We start from the raw sequence: 21109 nt of genomic DNA on the forward strand, positions 1-21109 counted from the left end.
ATTCTGTTCCATTCTGTTCTATTCTATTCTGTTCTATTCTATTCTGTTCTGTTCTATTTTGTTCTATTCTGTTCTATTCTATTCTATTCTATTCTATTCTGTTCTGTTCTATTCTATTCTATTCTGTTCTATTCTATTCTGTTCTATTCTATTCTGTTCTGTTCTATTTTGTTCTATTCTGTTCTATTCTATTCTGTTCTATTCTATTCTGTTCTATTCTATTCTATTCTGCTCTATTCTATTCTGTTCTATTCTATTCTATTCTGCTCTATTCTATTTTGTTCTATTCTATTCTGTTCCATTCTGTTCTATTCTATTCTATTCTGTTCTGTTCTATTCTATTCTGTTCTGTTCTATTCTATTCTGTTCTATTCTATTCTGTTCTATTCTATTCTGTTCCATTCTGTTCTATTCTATTCTATTCTGTTCTGTTCTATTCTATTCTGTTCTATTCTGTTCCATTCTGTTCTATTCTATTCTATTCTGTTCTGTTCTATTCTATTCTATTCTATTCTACTCTATTCTATTTTATTGTATTGTATTGTATTGTATTGTATTCTATTCTACATGTCTATGGGCTTGGAGCATGGATGTGTTATTGGAGCAGTAGGAAAGCCTTATTGTGAAGGTTCTCCGGAAGTGGGCGGGGCCCGCGATGGTGCCCGCGCGCGCATCTCGCGCCGCTCTGAGGACCTGCGTTTGTGTGACGTCATGAGCGGTACCGGATGCCTCGCGTGAACCGGACCGTGGTTCTGTACCTGCTGATCGCCAGCAGCTGCGTCTTCCTGCTCTTCCAGCTCTACTACTACCGGAAGTACGTGAGCAAGGTGGGTCGCTGCCGGTCCATCCATCGATCAGGCGTATCGGTGTCGGACGGAGCTGCCCGGACTCAGGTGGACCTTTGGTGCAGGTTCTGGGAGAGGTCCGGGTCTAACCTGGACTCTTCTGGGTCTGAGTGTGTTAGGCTCATGATTGCCCTCTGTTATTTGGACATCCCAGTCACGTGGTCCATCATCAGGATTTAAATCCTCGCTACCTGCCGAGAAAGGCTGCTTTGTGGTTCTGCGCATGCGCACAGTCGATTTTCAAAGTTTGATTGCCCATCATTTCTTGCACCATGTAAAATTGATAATATGGGATGTTGAGTATTTGATCCTTCAAAATACACTACCTATGACATGAATTACATTACACTTTGTGAAAATTATATGATAAAGAGGAAAAAAAACTATTCTATCACTTTATTTGATAGTCATTGGCCTTTATTTAGCCAGGCAGGTCATGAAGAACACATTCTTATTTACAATGACGGTGTCGTGCCAAAAAGTGATTACCTGCCAGAATCTGATTTCTTCCCTGAAAATGGGTCTTTTTTACCTGCCAAAAATTGATTGAAGGCCAAATACAGTTCATGAAAGGTTGTTTCTACCTAAATATGACATGATCTCATTCTTGAGCTTCATAATATAAACACTAGAGCTCACAGGATTGCTTTTAACTCTTTTAAAGGACCATTACAACACAAAATAGGCATTTTCACCTGCCAAAAATTGATTGAAGGCCAAATACAGTTAATGAATAGTTGTTTCTGCCTAAATATGACTTGATCTCATTCTTGAGCTTCATAATCTGAAAATCTGACGTTTTATTCGCTCGCTCAACGGGATGCTGTGCGCGCTCCCGCGGCCACAAATCAGAAGAAATCAGATTCTGGCAGGCAATCACTTTTTGGCACAACACCGGCCTGGCAAGCGACAAGCAGGCCCGGATTAAGAGGGCAGGGGCCCCTGGGCAGAAATTCTTGGTGCCCCCCCCCCCCAAAAACACACAAACATGCAAACAAACTGGGTTTTGAATTATGGACTGCTATCTGTTGGAAACACCTGTAGCTTATACAGGATTTACACTGATAGGGTACTGTCTGTATGATTACAATGGACAAAATCGGCACCTGCAGAAATCCTCCATCATACAGGATTTACACATACTTGCAACTATGCTTTCCTCAGCAAGCAGCTACAATATCAAGACTATCAGCATATTGTTACTCATTAGCGTGGCGGGACTGGCGACGGTGGTGGCAGTGATAGCTGTCCCTGTGGCTGTACCAACGGGGCCGACGACGGCTCTTCCTCCTCCTCCCTGCTTCTTTTGGAAAAAAAGTTGTGGATGGAAGGCACACTTTTTTAAAAAGTTGCCTCCCTCTCCTCCTTTTTCTCTTTTCCGCTTTCTCTTACTGCAACCGCTTCTCTCACTCTTCTTTCTCTAATCACACTCCTACTTTCCCACAACTCGGGGCTGTCACTGCTGCGTTTATAAGGACAGTGACGTCCAACTGCTAGCTGTTTGACCAATCAAAACATTCCATTTTGGTAAAGAAAAAAAATCAAGGTGATTTTTATTGGTTATATACAGTCTAAGGGTTTCTCCAATTCTAGCTGCCCCAATCCCTCAAAAAAACAAAGAGGCTCGGCCATGGGCCCCTAGATGCGCGTGGGCCCCTGGGCACCCTCCCATAATGCCCATTGGGTAATGGGCTTGGCCACAAGAACCACTTGGGGGGGAAAAGGAAGTGGGCTAGGGAGTAAAACACAGTAAAATTGTAGCTCTACGGAGGTAGAAAACCATTAGGGAGCATTTTTCGGCAAGGTAGCAGAAATTGGCACCGGGTCTAACGTGGACTCTTCTGGGTCTGAGTGTGTCAGGTTCATGATTGCCCTCTGTTATTTGGACATCCCAGTCAGGTGGTCCATCATCCCTCCTGTGGATTATGATTATTATTTTCTTCCATCCCATTAAGTACCGTAACATAGACTTTAAATCAGATGAAAGACGCATCCGATTCCCCAAGAGAACCTGGTAGAGCAGGGGGTGTCCAGTCCTACTCCTGTAGTCCAGGACTACATCCTCTGCTTCAACACACGTGGTACACACGTGACTGTCATTAGCAGACTTGTGCACACCTTGATGACCAGCTGATGATGACCTATTCTCCTGAATCAGATGCAGAAAAAAACATCTAAAACAAGCTTGCTGTAGTGTGGACAGGAAGATGAGGGCCACATGCCCACCATATGTCAATTTGACATTTAAAGTGGTATATCTGGCTTCACATGTTGATTTGATGGTGAAATCAGAAATGACTGCATTAAATCACTGCATGAGGGAGTGGTGAGTAAGTGATGACGGCTATTAGCTGAGCCGAGGGTCAATCAAAAGGCTATGCCCCATTTTAGAAATGAATGTATTGCTTTCTACAGAGTCCTCTGATGTGTTCTACAAAATAATTCCCCTGTACAGTTGTCATGATGTGAAATCTAACTATGGATACCAATGACCATAGTTTGTAACAGACTGAAAATGTGTTTATTTCTGCTGTAATGTTGGGCATTTGAAGATGGAGGTTAATGGAGATGAACTCACTGTTGGATCCAGGCCATGGTGGTCAGTAGAGGAACTGCTGGTTAGAATCCAGAGTCTAGCGGTCAATGGAAAAATCATTGGTCTGGATCCTGGTGGGCAGTGGAGGAATTGTAACCTTTCTTTTTTTTATTATTATTATTATTTTTTTTTTCCAAAATGAATACAGGAACAATAAATAAAAAAAAAAAAGGTTAACAACACCACATTTCACATAATCAAAAAAAGAAACATTACAATAACACAAAAAAAAAAAAGACAAGGGGTGGGGGGAAGGGTTGGTACAGATAAACTTTAGGAATGATGGTGCCTCTAGCGTCAGTTCAGGTCCAGCTCTAAAAGAAGAATAAGTAAAGTAAAATAAGAAGCATGTGACTAACACAACAGGTCATATTATTATTCCATTATTCTCAAGTGTTGTCTAATGACAGTCCATGGGGCAAATTGGTCATTTTCATTGTCTTTAAGGATTGAGGTTGCCTTTTCCATTGACAATAAATCCAAAAAGTCCTTCAGCCAGTTGTATTTATGAAAGCAGTTTGGTTTGTGAATCTTCCAGTTCATAAGTATTGTCCTCTTCACAGACAGAGAGGCGGGAGCAATGATACTTTGCATCATTTTTCCATGTATGTTTTCCACTGGACTCCCCAATAAACATACAACAGGACATTGGGGAATATGAATATTCAAAATAGCCTTTAAAATGTCAATAACTTCAGACCAGACGGAATTGTAACCTTTCTTAGCTCCACATCGGCCTCACCGTGACTTCTACTGAAGCGTTCAGGAGACCACGATGTAGGAGAATCTTACCATCCATTTAGTCAACGTCTTTATTTAGACGGCTCCAATCCAAAACCAAGATGTATAACAGTGTGAACCAGTGGGATCAAGAGTCCCTCTGAGTTGGAGTTGGTTCTGAGCCGCTGTCTCTTAACCGTCCATTCATAACGGTTGTGTTTTCTCATCTGCAGCAGTCTGGTCTTCACTTCCTTAACCCGGCAGGTCACCTGACCTCCAGCCATTTCCAATGGGTGAGTCAGCGCTTGAGTTCTTCTAAAGATCATTGACACCACAGATAAGATGTAAAAGCAGACAGGTGTTCACCCTGATGTTGACTAAACTGGATGTGGTTTAAATGTGTAGCCTATGGAGAACCTGGTTTGGTTCACTGGGAGGAGTCTACCTGCTGAGCCCAGACTGAGGCCTCTCGTTCTTGTTCTTTCAGTCTTATCTCTGTATTGTTGGTTCTGTCTCTTCATCGTTCGTTCGTTTTTATTTATTTCGAACATGTATAAAAAAAAAACAAGAAAAAAAGATAAGAGAAACAAATACAGGTGGGCATTCCACCACATAAAGAAAAAAAAACACATCAAAACACATATTTCAGTTACAGTACATGTTCGAAAAGGAGTGGGAGGAAGTATACATTTATTTAATTTTCCACAACTAAACATAAATGATATGCCTGTATATACTTTTTTAGACTATACACTAATTTGTATAAATAAATATATATAATTTTTACAAAAATAACCTGAATTTAATACCAAATGTAAGCTCTATCATATTCATCTATTCATCCTCAGTTCTGTCTCTGTATCATCCAGTCTGTCTTCATTCCAAGCTTTTTGAGTAAACTGAAGTAATAGAAGATAATGGATTTATAGAATTTCTACATTTATTCAAGGTCTTTGATATAATCGAACACAACTTTATTCAATTAAATTCAATTCATTTTTATTTATATAGCGTCTAATACACCAGATGTTGTCTCTAGACGCTTTCCAGAGATCCAGAACATGAACATAAACATAAACATAAACATAAACCCCCGAGCAATTATTGCTCGGGGGTTTATGTAACTTTATGTATAAAGCTCTTGAAATGTTTGGTTTTGGGGAATCCTCTATAAAAAACTTCCAGATGCTGGACAGTAACTGCAGTGGAGCTATTAAACTATCCAACATTTGGTCCCAAAGATGTTGTATTGAAAAAGAGGCCTCTGGCAGGTCGCCCAGCATCTCCTCATCTGTTTCTACTAGCGACACAAACTTTGTCAACTCAAATTAAAACACGTGATATCCAAGGTGTTCATATGAGGAACAGAATCTATCATCTCCTCCTCGATGACGACACATTTAAGATGATTTATGATTGCGTGCGTGCGTGCGTGCGTGCGTGCGTGCGTGCGTGCGTGCGTGCGTGCGTGCGTGCGTACTATGTGTACTATGTGTACTATGTGTACTATGTGCATATTCATCTATCCCGACCTGTATGGATCAGCGGGTTACCATGGTAACCATGTTTCTCTGTGCCTGTGCAGCAGACGTTGAGGAAGTTCCTGGCGTTGGCGCAGCATTTCAAGCTGCCGCTGTTCCTGGCAGACACTGCTGTGCTGTCCCTGTTCTCCCAGGATGCCTTGCAGCAACGTGACCGCGTGGTGCGGGAGCCGCCCTGCACTGTCCTGTGCACCGGCCGGCCAATCACATCGTTCGCTTTGAACGCCAAACTCTGGAAGTTCAATGTTAGTGTGAAGGGCACAAGAATCAATATTGGATATAAATACATGGTCTTTTTATTAAAGAATGTGTTCTCCCCCCCAGCCTGCCTTCCTGCTGGCTGCTCAGCAGAAAGGCTTCGAGCTGCTGGAGCTGCAGGGCCAGGACCCGCGGCTGGCCGGTCTGGACACCCTGTCAGGGGAGGAGGTTCCTCTGCACTTCCTGTTCCGCAACAACAGCTACATCATCCATGTGGGTGGAGCAACAAGCAAACATGTCAACGCACCGTTTGGCTCTCACCAACATGTAGCAACCACTCTGCTACACCTAGCAACCACTCTGCTACACCTAGCAACCACTCTGCAACACCTAGCAACCACTAAGCAACACCTAGCAACCACTAAGCTACACATAGCAACCACTCTGCAACACCTAGCAACCACTCTGCAACACCTAGCAACCACTAAGCAACACCTAGCAACCACTCAGCAACACCTAGCAACCACTCAGCAACACCTAGCAACCACTCAGCAACACCTAGCAACCACTCTGCAACACCTAGCAACCACTCTGCTACACCTAGCAACCACTCTGCAACACCTAGCAACCACTCTGCTACACCTAGCCAACCACTCTGCAACACCTAGCAACCACTCTGCTACTCATAGCAACCACTCTGCAACACCTAGCAACCACTCTGCTACACCTAGCAACCACTCTGCTACACCTAGCAACCACTCTGCTACACCTAGCAACCACTCTGCAACACCTAGCAACCACTCTGCTACACCTAGCAACCACTCTGCAACACCTAGCAACCACTCTGCTACACCTAGCAACCACTAAGCAACACCTAGCAACCACTCAGCAACACCTAGCAACCACTCAGCAACACCTAGCAACCACTCTGCAACACCTAGCAACCACTCTGCAACACCTAGCAACCACTCAGCAACACCTAGCAACCACTCAGCAACACCTAGCAACCACTCAGCAACACCTAGCAACCACTAAGCAACACCTAGCAACCACTAAGCTACACGTAGCAACCACTCTGCAACACCTAGCAACCACTAAGCTACACGTAGCAACCACTCTGCAACACTTAGCAACCACTCTGCAACACCTAGCAACCACTAAGGAACACCTAGCAACCACTAAGCAACACCTAGCAACCACTCTGCTACACCTAGCAACCACTCGACTACACCTAGCAACCACTAAGCTACACGTAGCAACCTCTCAGTAACACCTAGCAACCAATAGCCAACACCTAGCAACCACTCAGCGACACCTAGCAACCTCTCAGCGACACCTAGCAACCACTAAGCTACACGTAGCAACCTCTCAGTAACACCTAGCAACCAATAGCCAACACCTAGCAACCACTCAGCGACACCTAGCAAGCTCTTGGCGACACTTAGCAACCAATGGGCCACACCTAGAAACCACTCAGCTACACGTATAAACCTCTTGGCGACACCTAGAAACCACTCAGCGATATGTAGCAACCACTCAGCTACACCATGAAAAGCATTAGCAGCAGCAGTTCAGTATTAGTATGCAGAGGTTGGATAGTACTGTGATGGTAACTGTGTTTTCAGGCATCAGTTTCAGTAACCTTGTTTTATTCAGGTGATATTCCTGTATGAGCGCAGCGGGAACTACCTGTGGCATGGACCGCTGCGCCTAAAAGGCAACATGTACCGAAGCTTTGCTCCCTTCAAACTGCTGGACTACGGACGTCATGCCGGAGTCTACGACAGGTTTGACACGTTTGCTAAGTGACGATATTTCAGAGAAGGCCCTGCTGCCGTGATCACTGTGATCACTGTCATCCGCTTGTGTGTGTCGCCCCCTGCAGGCCAGAGCTGATCTTCACCGTCCTGGACGGCATTGACGTGCGAGTCCCTCGAAACATTTCTCACTTTCTGGCGCAGCAGCGACAATCTCGCTTCTTGGAGTGTCGTTACCGTGATGCCCATAACTTCTTGCAGGTTTTTATTAATTTTAGAGAAAATAAAGTCAAAGGATGGAATCTGCTGACGTAACCGAGATGATGCCTAACTGTCTCTCTCCACTGCCTGCAGCTCTACCCTGACGACTCGTCTGCAGCAGCGCTTGATTTTCGGAGAAAAGCAAGATCGTTGCTTCACACAGCCACTAAAACACTTGCTGTTCTCAACATCCCGTTCTGGATCAGCAGTGGAACCTGTTTAGGTAACAAGCTCAGATCTCAATGTAATGACATTCATTTATGATTCCAGTTGCCAGAACTGTTTGATCTGCTTTAAATGGACCAGAGCTCATTTGCTCCGGTTCGTTTGGGGAGGTGTGACTGCGCAGCTTTGATCTGGATCAAGTCAGTGAACTCGGGTTCCCCTGCAAACGTAGCTCTTGGTCCAGTTCAAACAAGCCCAATGCAGGAAGAGGACTACAATGCGGATCATTGTTGGTAAACACAACCGTAACAAACATGAATGTAGCTCCATAGCTGGGAGAAATGTCTGGCGGGCAGACCCGGTGTGAGGACGGGTCAAAGCTCTGATAGAAGTCTGGTGGGATGAAAATATATCACGACGCTGGTAAACACTCACAAGAACAATAAGGTTTACAAACCAAGTAGTACGAGTGACATGTTTCTAGTTTTTGCTTCTCTTCATTCGCTACCTATAAAATCCAGAATAGAAGTTGAACTTCTTCTCCTCACATATAAAACTCTCAATGACAAAACTCTGGATCACATTTTAAAGAGCTCATAGCTCGAACAAAGTTCCCACCTTAATAGAGTCCCCAGTCCTACTAGACTATTTAGGCCAGGGGTGTCAAACTCATTTTGCTTGGCGGGCCGGATTTGACAAAGTTTTTTCTCGCGGGCCGCACGCTCAAAATAACAAAAACGGTGCGGAACATTTTTTCTCTAATTCTTTTTTTTTTTTTACTATTGTTTATCAGTTTAGTTAATTTTAAAGGAAATATGCACTTTGTTTACACTCTAATTATGTAAAATATATTTCTTCAGGATCTTTTCTTTAAATTTCTCTATTTTTTTCAAATGATGTAAGATACTTTTTAATATCATTTTACAAAGATAAACAGAAACAAGTATGTTTTTTTATATTTCGCTTTTTTATAGGAAATTTAATTAAAAGCAAAATCTTTCTTATTACATCCGAGAGTGTTTCTTTGTGATTTAGAGATTTTTCCAGTACAATTAAGTGTATTTATTTTTAAAAATTGGCGCGGATATTTACGCCAGTGTGCCGAAAAAGTCAGCACTTCTCTTTTAACTGTTTTACTTTGTCACTATCCTCGTATTCAAAACTGAAATTCTCCGAATAAATATCTTCTATCATCTTTTTTAGCAGTGATATTTTTCCTGCGAAAATATATAATAGTAGTCAGTTAATAAAAATAAACGACCGTCTACAAAGAAATAAAATCGGCAAATGCATTCTAGAAAACTAAAAAAATGTCAAACTGCTCTCTTTGTGGAATAACGATGGATTTGTAGAAGAAATATATTATTGGATATGCTGCGATTCATGGCAATTATTTATGCCTTCCTTTTTAGTAAATGAACATTTCGTTTTTTTGCGTTGGAAACTTCTTGCGGGCCGCATGAAAACCTCTCTCGGGCTGCACATTTGACACCCGTGATTTATGCTGTCTTTCAAAATAAACCTTTCTAAAGATGTCCTCCCCCCCGGTCCCTGTGGGTGGGGGGGTCTCTCGTCCTTCCAGGATGGTTCCGGCAGTGCAGCATCATCTCCTACAGTCGGGACGTCGACATCGGGATTTTTGTTGCGGACTTCAAGCCTGACATTATCGCAGCCTTCACAGACGCCGGCCTGTCTCTCAAACACAAGTTTGGAAAGGTCAAAACTCTCCACAGTTCTAGCTCCATTTTAAATTATGTTGTTTTGTCTCATCAGCTACGTCATAAGTGCCTCACTTCTGCACATGAAATGTAAATGTTAGTCTTCTTTACCGGCTCTGTACTCCACTCCCTGTTGGCCTCATGCTGACACTGGTGTTTTATTTTTATTTAGCTTTCACTCAACCTCTCTCGTATTTTGAAGGTATGTCTTTTGTTTTGAAGTACAGGTAGAAGACAGTCTGGAGTTGTCGTTTCTGAGTGACGATGTCAAGTTAGACATCTTCTTCTTCTATGAGGAAGGAGACTTGATGTGGAACGGAGGAACGCAGGCTAAGAGCGGGAGAAAGTTCAAGTAAGACCTTCTTGTGCACATTGTCCTCCATCTGTCATCCTCCTCCATGTCAGTGACTGCGTTTCCATGCATCAATAACCCTTTTAAAACCCGAATATTAGCAATAACCCGAATTTGCACGGCCATGTAAACACCAATAACCCCTTTGAATAACCTGAATTTGCTCATATTCGGATTTTTAAAAACCTGAACATGACCCCTGGGTTACTCCTTTTAAACCCGAATATTGGGTCATGTAAACTCCAAACGGAATATCCCCATCAAACGGAACAGGAATTTGTTTTCTGCACATGCTCTGTTCACAAGGAATCCTGGTCTTTTGAGTCCAGGAAGTTCTTATAAACACGGAGAAACCAAGACCAGGAGGAGACTAATCACTTCATAAATGTAATGAAGGATATGAACATTTCTGCATTTGTAGACGGTAGAAAGTACCGGGATAGAAGATTTACAAGAAGGTGAGCGAAAAGTTGTGTGAAGCAGCATTTGTTCTGAATTTGGATACAGGAAGAAGAAGCGGAAATGACGGTAATTGCGTCATGGCGTTCTGCGTGCGTCGCTGGTTTGATCCAGATATCCCGAATGATTAATTACCATGTAAACGGAATATTCCAAATGTTTCAGTAACCGGAATATTAGCAATAACCTGAATTTTGACTGCATGTAAACGTAGTCAGTGAGGTGGTGTTCAGCTTCTATGCTCCTCATCTGTGGAACAAGCTCCCAGAATGCATCAGAGCTGCTGAAACTCGGTTTTAGGTCAAGGTTGAAAACCTTTTTATTTACTGCTGCATTTCAGTAATCTCCAATAATGCACTGCAACCCTTATTTCTTGCATCTCCTGTTTTATTCTTTTTCATTTATGTCTGTCGGTCTTTAATTTCTGCTTTTAAACTCTTTTTAATGCATTTAAAAAAACATTTTTTTACGTAAAGCACTTTGAATTCTGTTGCACATGAAATGTGCTACACAAATAAACTTGCCTTGTGTCATATTTTGGTTGTATTAAAAAAAGCTTGTTTTTTTTTTTTCCAGGTACATCTTCCCTCGCTTCTCGCTCTGCTGGGCGGAGCTGCTGGAGCTGAAAGTTCGTGTTCCATGTGACACACTCGACTACATCACCGCGAACTACGGCTCCACCTGGAGCGTCCCAGTGAGGAACTGGGACTGGAAGTCATCACCAAGCAACGTGCAGGAAAACGGGGTGTGGCCTCGGGAGGAGTGGGATGAGCTTATTCAGGTGTACTAAGTTACACAATGGAGACTTTGTTATTTTTATTCTTTCAGTACGGTGGCCGAGACTCGCCATTGCTGAAAATAAAAGTAACGCTGCAAACAGAAACAAACGCCGCTGCAAATAAAATAAACGCTTAGCAAATAAAATAAACGCTAAAAGAAACGCTGCAAATATAAAGAAACCCTGCTGCAAATAAAATAAAAAATAATAAAAAAGCCACAACGGAAGTGAATTACCGGGGACTATTTTTGCCGATGCACCGGTGTTTTTATGTGAGAGTTGAAGAAGAAGACGAAAAAAATTACACGTAGCGACGTTGAACACTAACTTTTTCACTTATTTTCTCGTTCGTTGTTCTTCTTATTCCTCGCTCTTCTTATTTCTTCCTTTTCACTTACGTCCTCTTCGTCTTCTTTTTCTCCTCTCACGTAAAAACACCAGCTTTTTTTTGCGTCGCTTCTTTTTAAATTTGCAGCAGCGTTTCTTTATATTTGCAGCGTTTGTTTTTATTTGCAACGTTTATTTTATTTGCAGCGGCGTTTGTTTTTATTTGCAGCAGCGTTTCTTTTTATTTGCAGCATTTCTTTAATTTTCAGTAATGGCGGGTCTCGGCCACCGTATTTCAGTGATCTGTAACACAGCTGATGTACTAATACGTTTTCAACAATAAATTCGTCTTTACAAAGTAAAGGGCGCCTCCTGCTTTTTCAGATATTTGTGTTTTTACAGACAGGACGTGGTGCAACGTGAATCAGAGATGCAGAGGGAACATCTGAAACCTCCCGAGTTTAGTACTCAGCTCCAGTGAAACGTGTCACAGCTGGTTTACCCAGTTCTCTTGGTACAGTCCATGTTCACCTGCAGCTACATCAGAGGTCAACGGGTCAATTTGGACCGACTACAAGTATCAATGTTGATCAATAACCTTGAGAAACAAAAATGTGTTCTATCAAAACACTTCAAGTTTCATCTAAATGAACCGATCATGGCCAGATTTAATTAAGTTTTTCTGAATGAATTGAACTACATGTGGACACCTGACTCCACCGGGAAGGTGACGTCAGTTTGGTTTGTTTCAGCTAGAGCAGAGTTCTGCAACCTGCAGCTCCAGAGCTGCATGAGACTCTTCGTCCTCATCGTAGCGGCTCCTTTGGCCTTGAAAAAAACCCAGAACATAAATAAATGATATTTCTGAATTCATTTTTAGTCATATTAGTTTATTTTGTTGGGCAGTTATCTTGGAGTTTGAGTTGATGCCATCTAATTTTTTTTTCCTATTTTTAATTTCTATATTTATTTTTTAAGCTGCAAGTAAATTTTTTTATTTATATTAAAATGGGGCAGTTTTTATTTTATTTTTACACAAAAATAGACTGAAATAGGCCTATATTTCAGTTTAATTTATTTCAAAGTACCCCTACAAATGCAGACTGCACTTCCGTTGTTATATTTAGTGGTTGTAACAGCTAAAATAATACATTTTAAATCTGTTATTTCATGCGGCTCCCGACAAGTTTTTTTTTTTTGTAGAAGTGGGGGCAAAATGGCTCTTTTGATAATTAGTCCATGGGCCAGAGGCCAAAATTTCACATGTCAGTACCACTCAAGGTGACAAAACTTGCTGATTTTTTAAAATATCTATGTCTGTAGATGATATTTTGGTATGATAACCTTCCTGAGTGGCAGCTGGATCATAGTTTGAGTGACATTATGTGATGATTCTGTACTTGGTTAACCTTCTTAACACTATCTTAAATACACACAGAACTTGATAGCCCAACTATCATCAGATCTTGATAATTTATAATGTTGTTTATAAATCTAAGCTGGTTCCTTATCTCATCGTTATGTCCTGTATTTGATGATAAAGACCAGTTTGTGACATCAGCTTAGTGGCTGTTATAGTTTCATAGGAGCCTAATGATGCTCTTCTAGTTTAAGGCTCACAATGACCTGCAACAATGATATATTATGGGGTATATTATACATTTCCTGAATCCTTATGGTCCTCTGAGTATTCCAGTTTTTGTATTTTGTGTCTCTGTTGTTCCAAGATGACACAGGGCTAAAAGATAGTATATCGTTTAGGCGAAAATTGTGTAAAAATGTGTGTTGTTTCTAGTTTAAAGAGCTGCAGTGACCTGTATGTTGGTCAGAAAGATTCACATCTTAGCTTGAATGAATGATTAAAAGGTCTCCTTTAACCAAAGGAAATATTGTGAAACATTGACAGATAAATCCTGTACATGAGTCTAAACCAGGATATGCACCAGCATCTAAAGTGTAATTTTCTGAAGGGGATGAGTAACTTCATGAGCTGATAACTATGATCCAGCTGCCACTCAGGAAGATTATACCAAAATATCTTATACAGACATGGATATTTTCAGAAATTATAAGCAAGTTTTGTCACCTTGAGTGGTGCTGACATCCAGTACTGGAGATGAGGGGGGATGGCATCCACCCCTGAAATAAAAACGGTCCAAATCATCCCCCCTGTAAAACTGCCACCCCCCCTTTCCATCCCTTATGTCATTTCATCAATGAATGTGGTTTTACTGCTATTTCAACATTTAGAGTCATCACCAGAAAAATAACTTATTTGACAATTTCCACCTGTTTCAAGTAAATTTTCACTTGAAATAAGTAGAAAAATCTGCCAGTGGGACAAGATTTATCTTTATATTACAAGCAAAAAAATCTTGTTCCACTGGCAGATTTTTCTACTTATTTCAAGTGAAAATCTACTTGAAACAGGTGAAAATTGTTTTTTTTCCAGTGATGAGTCTTGTTTTAAGTGTAATGAGATTTCTTTACTAAAATGAGACATTTTAACTAGAAATAAGACAAATATTCTTGTTAAGATTTTGAGTTTTTGCAGTGATCCGTGTTACTTATCCTGTGAAGGACAGAGTCATATTGATAAGTTCAGAAAAGTGTTTTTTATTGTTGTGTTTTGATGTATTTGATGTAAGCCCAGTGGATATTTAAAGCTTACAGAAGGCTGCATTTAACTGCTGCTATGTCATTCCTGCAGTATTTCTGCAGGTGTTTTGGTCACTGCTATTATTTGTAATATATTATATTATTTGTAATCAGCACAAATTATCTGTCCCCATATGATAAAATCCACCATCCCCCCTGATTCTTTATTACAACTCGAGTACTGCTGACATCTGGTCAGGCCCATGGACTATATAAAGTAGGGTTGCCACCTGGCCCGTAAAATACGGAATTGTCCAAATATATTATTTCCCACTACATGCAAAGTGAGATATTTCAACCCTTTATTTGTTATGATTTTGCTGATTATGGCTCAGTTTATGAAAACCCCAAATAAAAAATAAATTAGAGAATATTTTATGAAATCAATAAACAATTCCATCATCAAAATGATAACAAATAAAGGTTTAACATATATTGCTTTGCATGTAATAAGACTAGGTAATATATTAGTTTCACCTTTTAAGTTGAATTATTGAAATACATTAACTTTTACACCATATTCTAGTTGAATTATTGAAATACATTAACTTTTACACCATATTCTAGTTGAATTATTGAAATAAACTAACTTTTAGACCATATTCTTCACCTGTAACTATATTCTCCAACTTTATCCAAAAAGTCGAAATGTTGAGAAAAAAGTCGAAATGTATTTCAACTTTATTCTCGAAATTTCGACTTTATTCACGAAATTTCGACTTTATTCTTGAAATTGTATTTCAACATTAATCTCAACATTTCAACTTTTTTCTCGACATTTCGACTTTTTTCCTCAAAGTGCACAATAAAAAAAAATCTTTCCCTCTCAAATATTTTTTCTCTTGCATGGCCCTAATTCTCTTCCGTAATAAACCTAAGTATATCAGTAGGCGTTTTTTAAGTATTTCTCAGCCCTTATACTACAACAGTATAATACAACCCTGTAATGATGGCTTTTAGTTTTGGTGTCCACCCCAAGAATTTATGCTGCGTTCCATTTACCTCGGAAGTCGGAACTGGGACGTCACAGCCGAGTTATCAGCGTTCCAGTTACAAAGTAGGTAAACAAGTTTGTAGTTCGAATATACCACATGAAAAATGTAAATTACACTATAGCAGCATATATATGCCGAACAATACTTGTATACGACTGATTTAGTGTGACCAAAACTAGAATGAAGTGCTACGAATTTTTACAGAGCTCTCTTCTACTGTTTACAGCCGGGGCAGCCATCTTGGAATGTGAACTCGGGGGTGGTGAAGACTCTCCCACTTTCCCAGTGGGAAATCCCACTTCGATGGGGGGGTTCCAGTTGAAAATTCCGACTAGGAACTGGGAAATCCCCACTTCCGAGGACAAATGGAACGCGGCATTAGTTTTGGTGTCCACCCCAAGAATTTAAGTGGCCCCATCTGGCCCCCCCTATGAAACATTTTTGGAGGCGTCCCTGCCCCTGAGAAGCTCCAATAAGACCAGCTCAGTCGCGCTCTGGTGTCCTCGTTTATTTCTCCCCCATCCATCCATCCATCCATTCATTCATCCATCCATCATGTGTCCATCCAGGTGTCCCTCCAGGTGTCCAGGTGTCACTCGGGTGCCCCCGGGGTCAGTCCCCCCCCCGGGGCCGCTCCCTGTGCACCACCAGGCCCTTGCTGATGAGGTCGGGCACCTCCACGGCCAGCCAGGGCCCCAGCCCCAGCGCCATCAGGTGCGCGATGCCGAACCTGGGCGCGTTGCGGCCCCAGAGCGGCTGGAAGTGGTCGGTCAGGCAGATCTTCCCGCCCCGGTACATCTTGGCGGTCTTCCCGTCCAGCTCCGGCACCGCCACCTCCGGGGCCGTGGCCGGGTAGGTGACCGGCAGCTCGAACTCCAGCCCGAACTCGTAGCGCAGCAGCTCGTGGACGAACCAGCACCGGCCCGTCCAGCGCGTCCCGTCCGGGTTGGACTCCAGCCGGAACCAGTCGTTGTCCGCGGCCTTGTTCTGCTCCACGAACTGGATCAGAACCTGGTACTCCTCCTTCAGCCGCTGCGGCCACAGCGCCCGGTCCCGCGGCCCGGCCTGCGTCTTCAGCAGCGGGATCTGGGACACCAGCTTGCGGGTGGCCTCGTCCGCCATGGTGGGTCTGGGTCTGGGTCTGGAGATCTGGACCTGTACCTGGGTCTGTCAGAAACGTGGAGAACTGACGTGGACTTCCGCCTCAACTTCAGCCGGAAACTACGCCACTAAAGCGTGTGTGCACTCAGTTTTCAAAATAAAAGCATCAATTAAGCCAAATGATCACATTGTAAAAAGATTCAAAAAAAATATTGATTCAAACTGTACTTTTTGCTCTGCAAATTCGGAAACAATGACTCACTTATTCTGTCTGGGCCCCATTGTTCAAACGTTTTGGAATGATATGTGTTATTTTGTGTCTGAAAGAATTGATATTGATTTGATTTTATTTTGGAAGGATGTGTTGTTTGGTGTTTTTTACCGTGTAACAATTAGATCAAAGCCAAAGGAAACATTTATTATTAATTTGTTGATTATCCTCGCAAAATTCCACATCCACAAATCTAAATTCTTACGCAAAAAACCCTCTTTTTTTACTTTTCATTGCGAATTAAAACAGTATCTGGACTCTATTAAGTTTTCTAATAATTCAAAGGCAATCAAAACCATAAATGTATGTAAATGTTTTGGCTTTCTGTTATAATTTCATCCCCCTTGGCTCGTTATAATGTGTTGTGCTTTTTGTTTTGTTTTTTATTTGGGTTGTACTCTTTATATGTTATAATTCGACGTGAATTTGCATAATGTGAAGTTTTGTTATCATTGTTATGTTTGCAATTGTTAATAAAAATAAATAAATAAAAAAAAGCATCAATTAAGCTTCCAAGATCTTCTTCTTCTTTATATTTCCGGTGTTCTGCCAATTTCTGCTGCTTTGCCAAAAAATGCTCCCTAATGGTTTTCTACATAGACATCATATAGAACACATATATGATGTCTATGGTTTTCTACCTTTGTAGAGCTACAATTTTAATCGGTCACGTGACAACTGACGTTTGAACCTAAGTGACGTATGAAGCAGTTGAACGCTTCGGAGAGGGGAGAAAAGGACCGAGATGGCGCTGCTGTGGTGGCTGGTTTTCTTCAGGCCAGTTAGGTAGGGAAGTGAGGGTGCTGCTGGATTAGTGGGTGTCACCAGTACTCGAGTTGTAAAATAAAATCAGAGGGGATGGTGGATTTTATCATATGGGGACAGATAATTTGTGCTGATTACAAATAATATAATATATTACAAATAATAGCAGTGACCAAAACACCTGCAGAAATACTGCAGGAATGACATAGCAGCAGTTAAATGCAGCCTTCTGTAAGCTTTAAATATCCACTGGGCTTACATCAAATACATCAAAACACAACAATAAAAAACACTTTTCTGAACTTATCAATATGACTCTGTCCTTCCCAGGATAAGTAACATGGATCACTGCAAAAACTCAAATCTTAACAAGAATATTTGTCTTATTTCTAGTTAAAATGTCTCATTTTGGTAAAAAAAAATCTCATTACACTTAAAACAAGACTCATCACCGGAAAAAACAACAAATTTCACCTGTTTCAAGTAGATTTTCACTTGAAATAAGTAGAAAAATCTGATAGTGAAACAAGATTGTTTTGCTTGTAATGAGAAGATAAATCTTGTCCCACTGGCAGATTTTTCTACTTATTTAAAGTGAAAATGTACTTGAAACAGGTGAAAATTGTCAAATAAGTTATTTTTCTGGTGTTATTTTTCTGGTGATGACTAAATGTTGAAATAGCAGTAAAACCACATTCATTGATGAAATGACATTCATCCCCCCTCAACTCCAGTACTGGGTGTCACAGCCCCCGGTCCTTCCCCCGATGGCCTTAAAAAAAAACACTTGAAAATTTCCATTTTCAAGTGTGGACCCATCATTCACCAATATCTTCTAATCAGATGCATCAGATTTTTATTTTATTTATCACGGTATTTAATTGTGCAGACATGCCTCGTAAGGAGAGGAGGTGGAGAGAGAGGGAAGAGGAGAGGAGTGAGGTGCTAAAAACAGTGGATCCATCACCAGCTGGAGCAAAGAGCACAGCAGGAAGCACATGTACCAGTTATTTATGTTGATTCAGATCTGGAATGTTTTTCTCTCATTACTTTAGTTTTGATTAGTGGGTATCCAGAGTTATTATAGTTTTTTATTTTTCCATTAGTTTCCATTAGTTTCCATTCGTTTCAGTATCAATTTTAGTTTGTTATTATAATATGCTTGGTTTGTAGATATGGTTTAAGAAGTTCAGGGCAAGTATTACAATACAACACACGACAACAGTGTTTTGTATTGTAATGAAACAAAGTAACAAATGTAACAAAGTTATTGTTGGAAAGTGTTAAAGTTGTGTTGCATGTGTCCCTTTTTAAATTTCAGCATCTGCCCCTCCAAAGGTGTCTGCACATCCCTGGATGAGGTTAATAATGAATGTTTCATTGGGTTTTGCCTTAATCCTGTCAAAGTCAAAGAGTCCAAACAGCACATCCCTCCAAAACAACTTAAATTCTTCTTCAATATTGTTTACAATAAAATTACATACCGGTATATCAATCCAGAGGTTTTGGACAATGGGGCAGAGCCAAAATAAATGAGTAATTGTTTCAATATTTACAGAACAGAAAGCACATTTCACATCAATGTCTATTTTAAACCTTTTAACAATATGATCATTAGAAGGATAAAATCTATGAATTATTTTAAATGATATTTCTCTAACTTTGTTGGTCAACAGGTATCGGTTGGGTAAGAGCCTTGTATCGCTTTTTAATTATTAAATTATTAAAACTTTAAAACAAAATTTAGAATTTGATTATATATTTGTTCTGTTGCAAAAATATTATTAATAATAATAATAATAATAAAAATATTACAAATTGCAGTGATTTCAGCAAAGAAGACAAAATACACTTACCAACTGCAACTTTAAGATAAAACTAAAACTGCAAGTCTGCATCTCAAATGACTGCTTGATAAGCAGTTAAGGCAGTCGAGGGTGGCTCACTGCTTAATAGTTTCACAATCAGAACCTGTGTCTGCAGGTCGGATTTCTTCCCTGCAGGGTCCGCAGTATTTCCAGTCCATGCCACTTTAATGATCATGATTCTCTATCTGAAGGAAACTCAAACAAGTCGATACATGCTCACTTAAAGGAGCCGTCTGTAAGAAATGGCCAAAACTGGTACTGCAGTCACTTTCAAAATATTGTTGAGCGGCGTGTACCTCCCCCTCCTCCCCCCGACCAGAGGTTGCCAGGTAGGCTGCAGAATGCAGCAGGAACGTAGGCTGCCATGGCTGCCATAATTAGAGCCGAGCTGGCAACCCGGATGCCGAAACAATACTGACTTGGTGATTGGGAGATAGGTGGAGGGTGGAGCTTCAGAAACAATACTGACTTGGTGATTGGGAGATAGGTGGAGGGTGGAGCTTCAGAAACAATACTGACTTGGTGATTGGGAGATAGGTGGAGGGTGGAGCTTCAGAAACAATACTGACTTGGTGATTGGGAGATAGGTGGAGGGTGGAGCTTCAGAAACAATACTGACTTGGTGATTGGGAGATAGGTGGAGGGTGGAGCTTCAGAAACAATACTGACTTGGTGATTGGGAGATAGGTGGAGGGTGGAGCTTCAGGCCAAAACAAAAAATGACAACATCAACACCAGTTGAGGGCTGCAACTCCTCTTTTTAAACTGGAATATCCTGGCTTGAGTGCTGTTGTCAGTGACATAAGTATTTGAAATGAACATGATTTTTAAATGTCTGTTGACATATCGGGGTCATTTTATGATTCGTTTTATTATTGCTCTTACATACAGCTCCTTTAAATGATATACTTTTCCCATTACGATCAAATAAATATTATTCTTTTGTCTTGGAGCCTACTGGATAATTGATATATTGTATTCTGGTCTTAAGTTCATTGTCATGGTTTCTATGCCTCATTGTTAACGATCAGATGTGTCAAGTAACAAAGTACAAATACTTTGTTACATTACTGAAGTAGAAATTTTGGTTATCTATACTTCACTGGAGTAATTATTTTTCAGACGACTTTTTACTTTTACTCCTCATATTTTCACGCAATTATCTGTACTTTTTACTCCATACATTTTAAAATCAGCCTCGTTACTCTATTTCGTTTGGGCCTTAAAAAAAAAAAATATCCAGTTAAATTGCTCCATCCAGATGGAGTGAATTTGGTTGTGGTTGTTTCAGATGTTCTTGTCCAGTTTTGTTCTTACATCCGTTCCCTCAGATTCCTGCAACTAAACTTGGATGTACATTCCAATAAAGGTTAGGATAAATGATAACATGCCTCTGAAGTTTGACTTTTTGCACCATTACAATACTTATAGGCAACTAGTCATCATATCTTCTGCTCTCTGAAACACATGTTAATGCTCAATAGTACACATATATGCTTCTTTAATATATTTGCATTATACTAAAATGCATTCATTTTCAATGGCTTTTGTCCTTAATGGCTTTTTCCCCCTTACATTACTTTTACTTTTATACTTTAAGTAGTTTTGAAACCAGTACTTTTATACTTAAGTTCATTGTCATGGTTTCTATGCCTCATTGTAAACGATACAGTCTCAATAAAAATTAAAAAATTATAAAAATGTCCAGTCGATGCCTGTCGCCTCCGGCAGGGG

The 21109-nt window shown here is 40.7% G+C and overlaps 2 protein-coding genes across 2 annotated transcripts; one reads left to right on the forward strand and one right to left on the reverse strand.

Moving 5' to 3' along the window:
* Positions 1 to 678: 678 nt before the first annotated feature.
* fktn (fukutin) lies at positions 679 to 12073 on the forward strand. Its single transcript, XM_061733530.1, has 10 exons — positions 679 to 827; positions 4395 to 4454; positions 5747 to 5947; positions 6027 to 6173; positions 7557 to 7687; positions 7786 to 7918; positions 8012 to 8141; positions 9666 to 9799; positions 10029 to 10153; positions 11189 to 12073. Exons 1-10 carry the CDS (start codon positions 726 to 728, stop codon positions 11400 to 11402), a joined length of 1377 nt encoding a protein of 458 aa, XP_061589514.1. The 5' UTR covers positions 679 to 725; the 3' UTR covers positions 11403 to 12073.
* A 3790-nt stretch (positions 12074 to 15863) lies between these two features.
* On the reverse strand, positions 15864 to 16584 carry ufc1 (ubiquitin-fold modifier conjugating enzyme 1). The gene has a single exon (XM_061733531.1). It carries the CDS (start codon positions 16490 to 16492, stop codon positions 15983 to 15985), a length of 510 nt encoding a protein of 169 aa, XP_061589515.1. The 5' UTR covers positions 16493 to 16584; the 3' UTR covers positions 15864 to 15982.
* Positions 16585 to 21109: the final 4525 nt, after the last annotated feature.

The sequence above is a fragment of the Cololabis saira genome, chromosome 11, assembly GCF_033807715.1.
Source record: "Cololabis saira isolate AMF1-May2022 chromosome 11, fColSai1.1, whole genome shotgun sequence".
Lineage (NCBI taxonomy): Eukaryota > Metazoa > Chordata > Actinopteri > Beloniformes > Belonidae > Cololabis > Cololabis saira.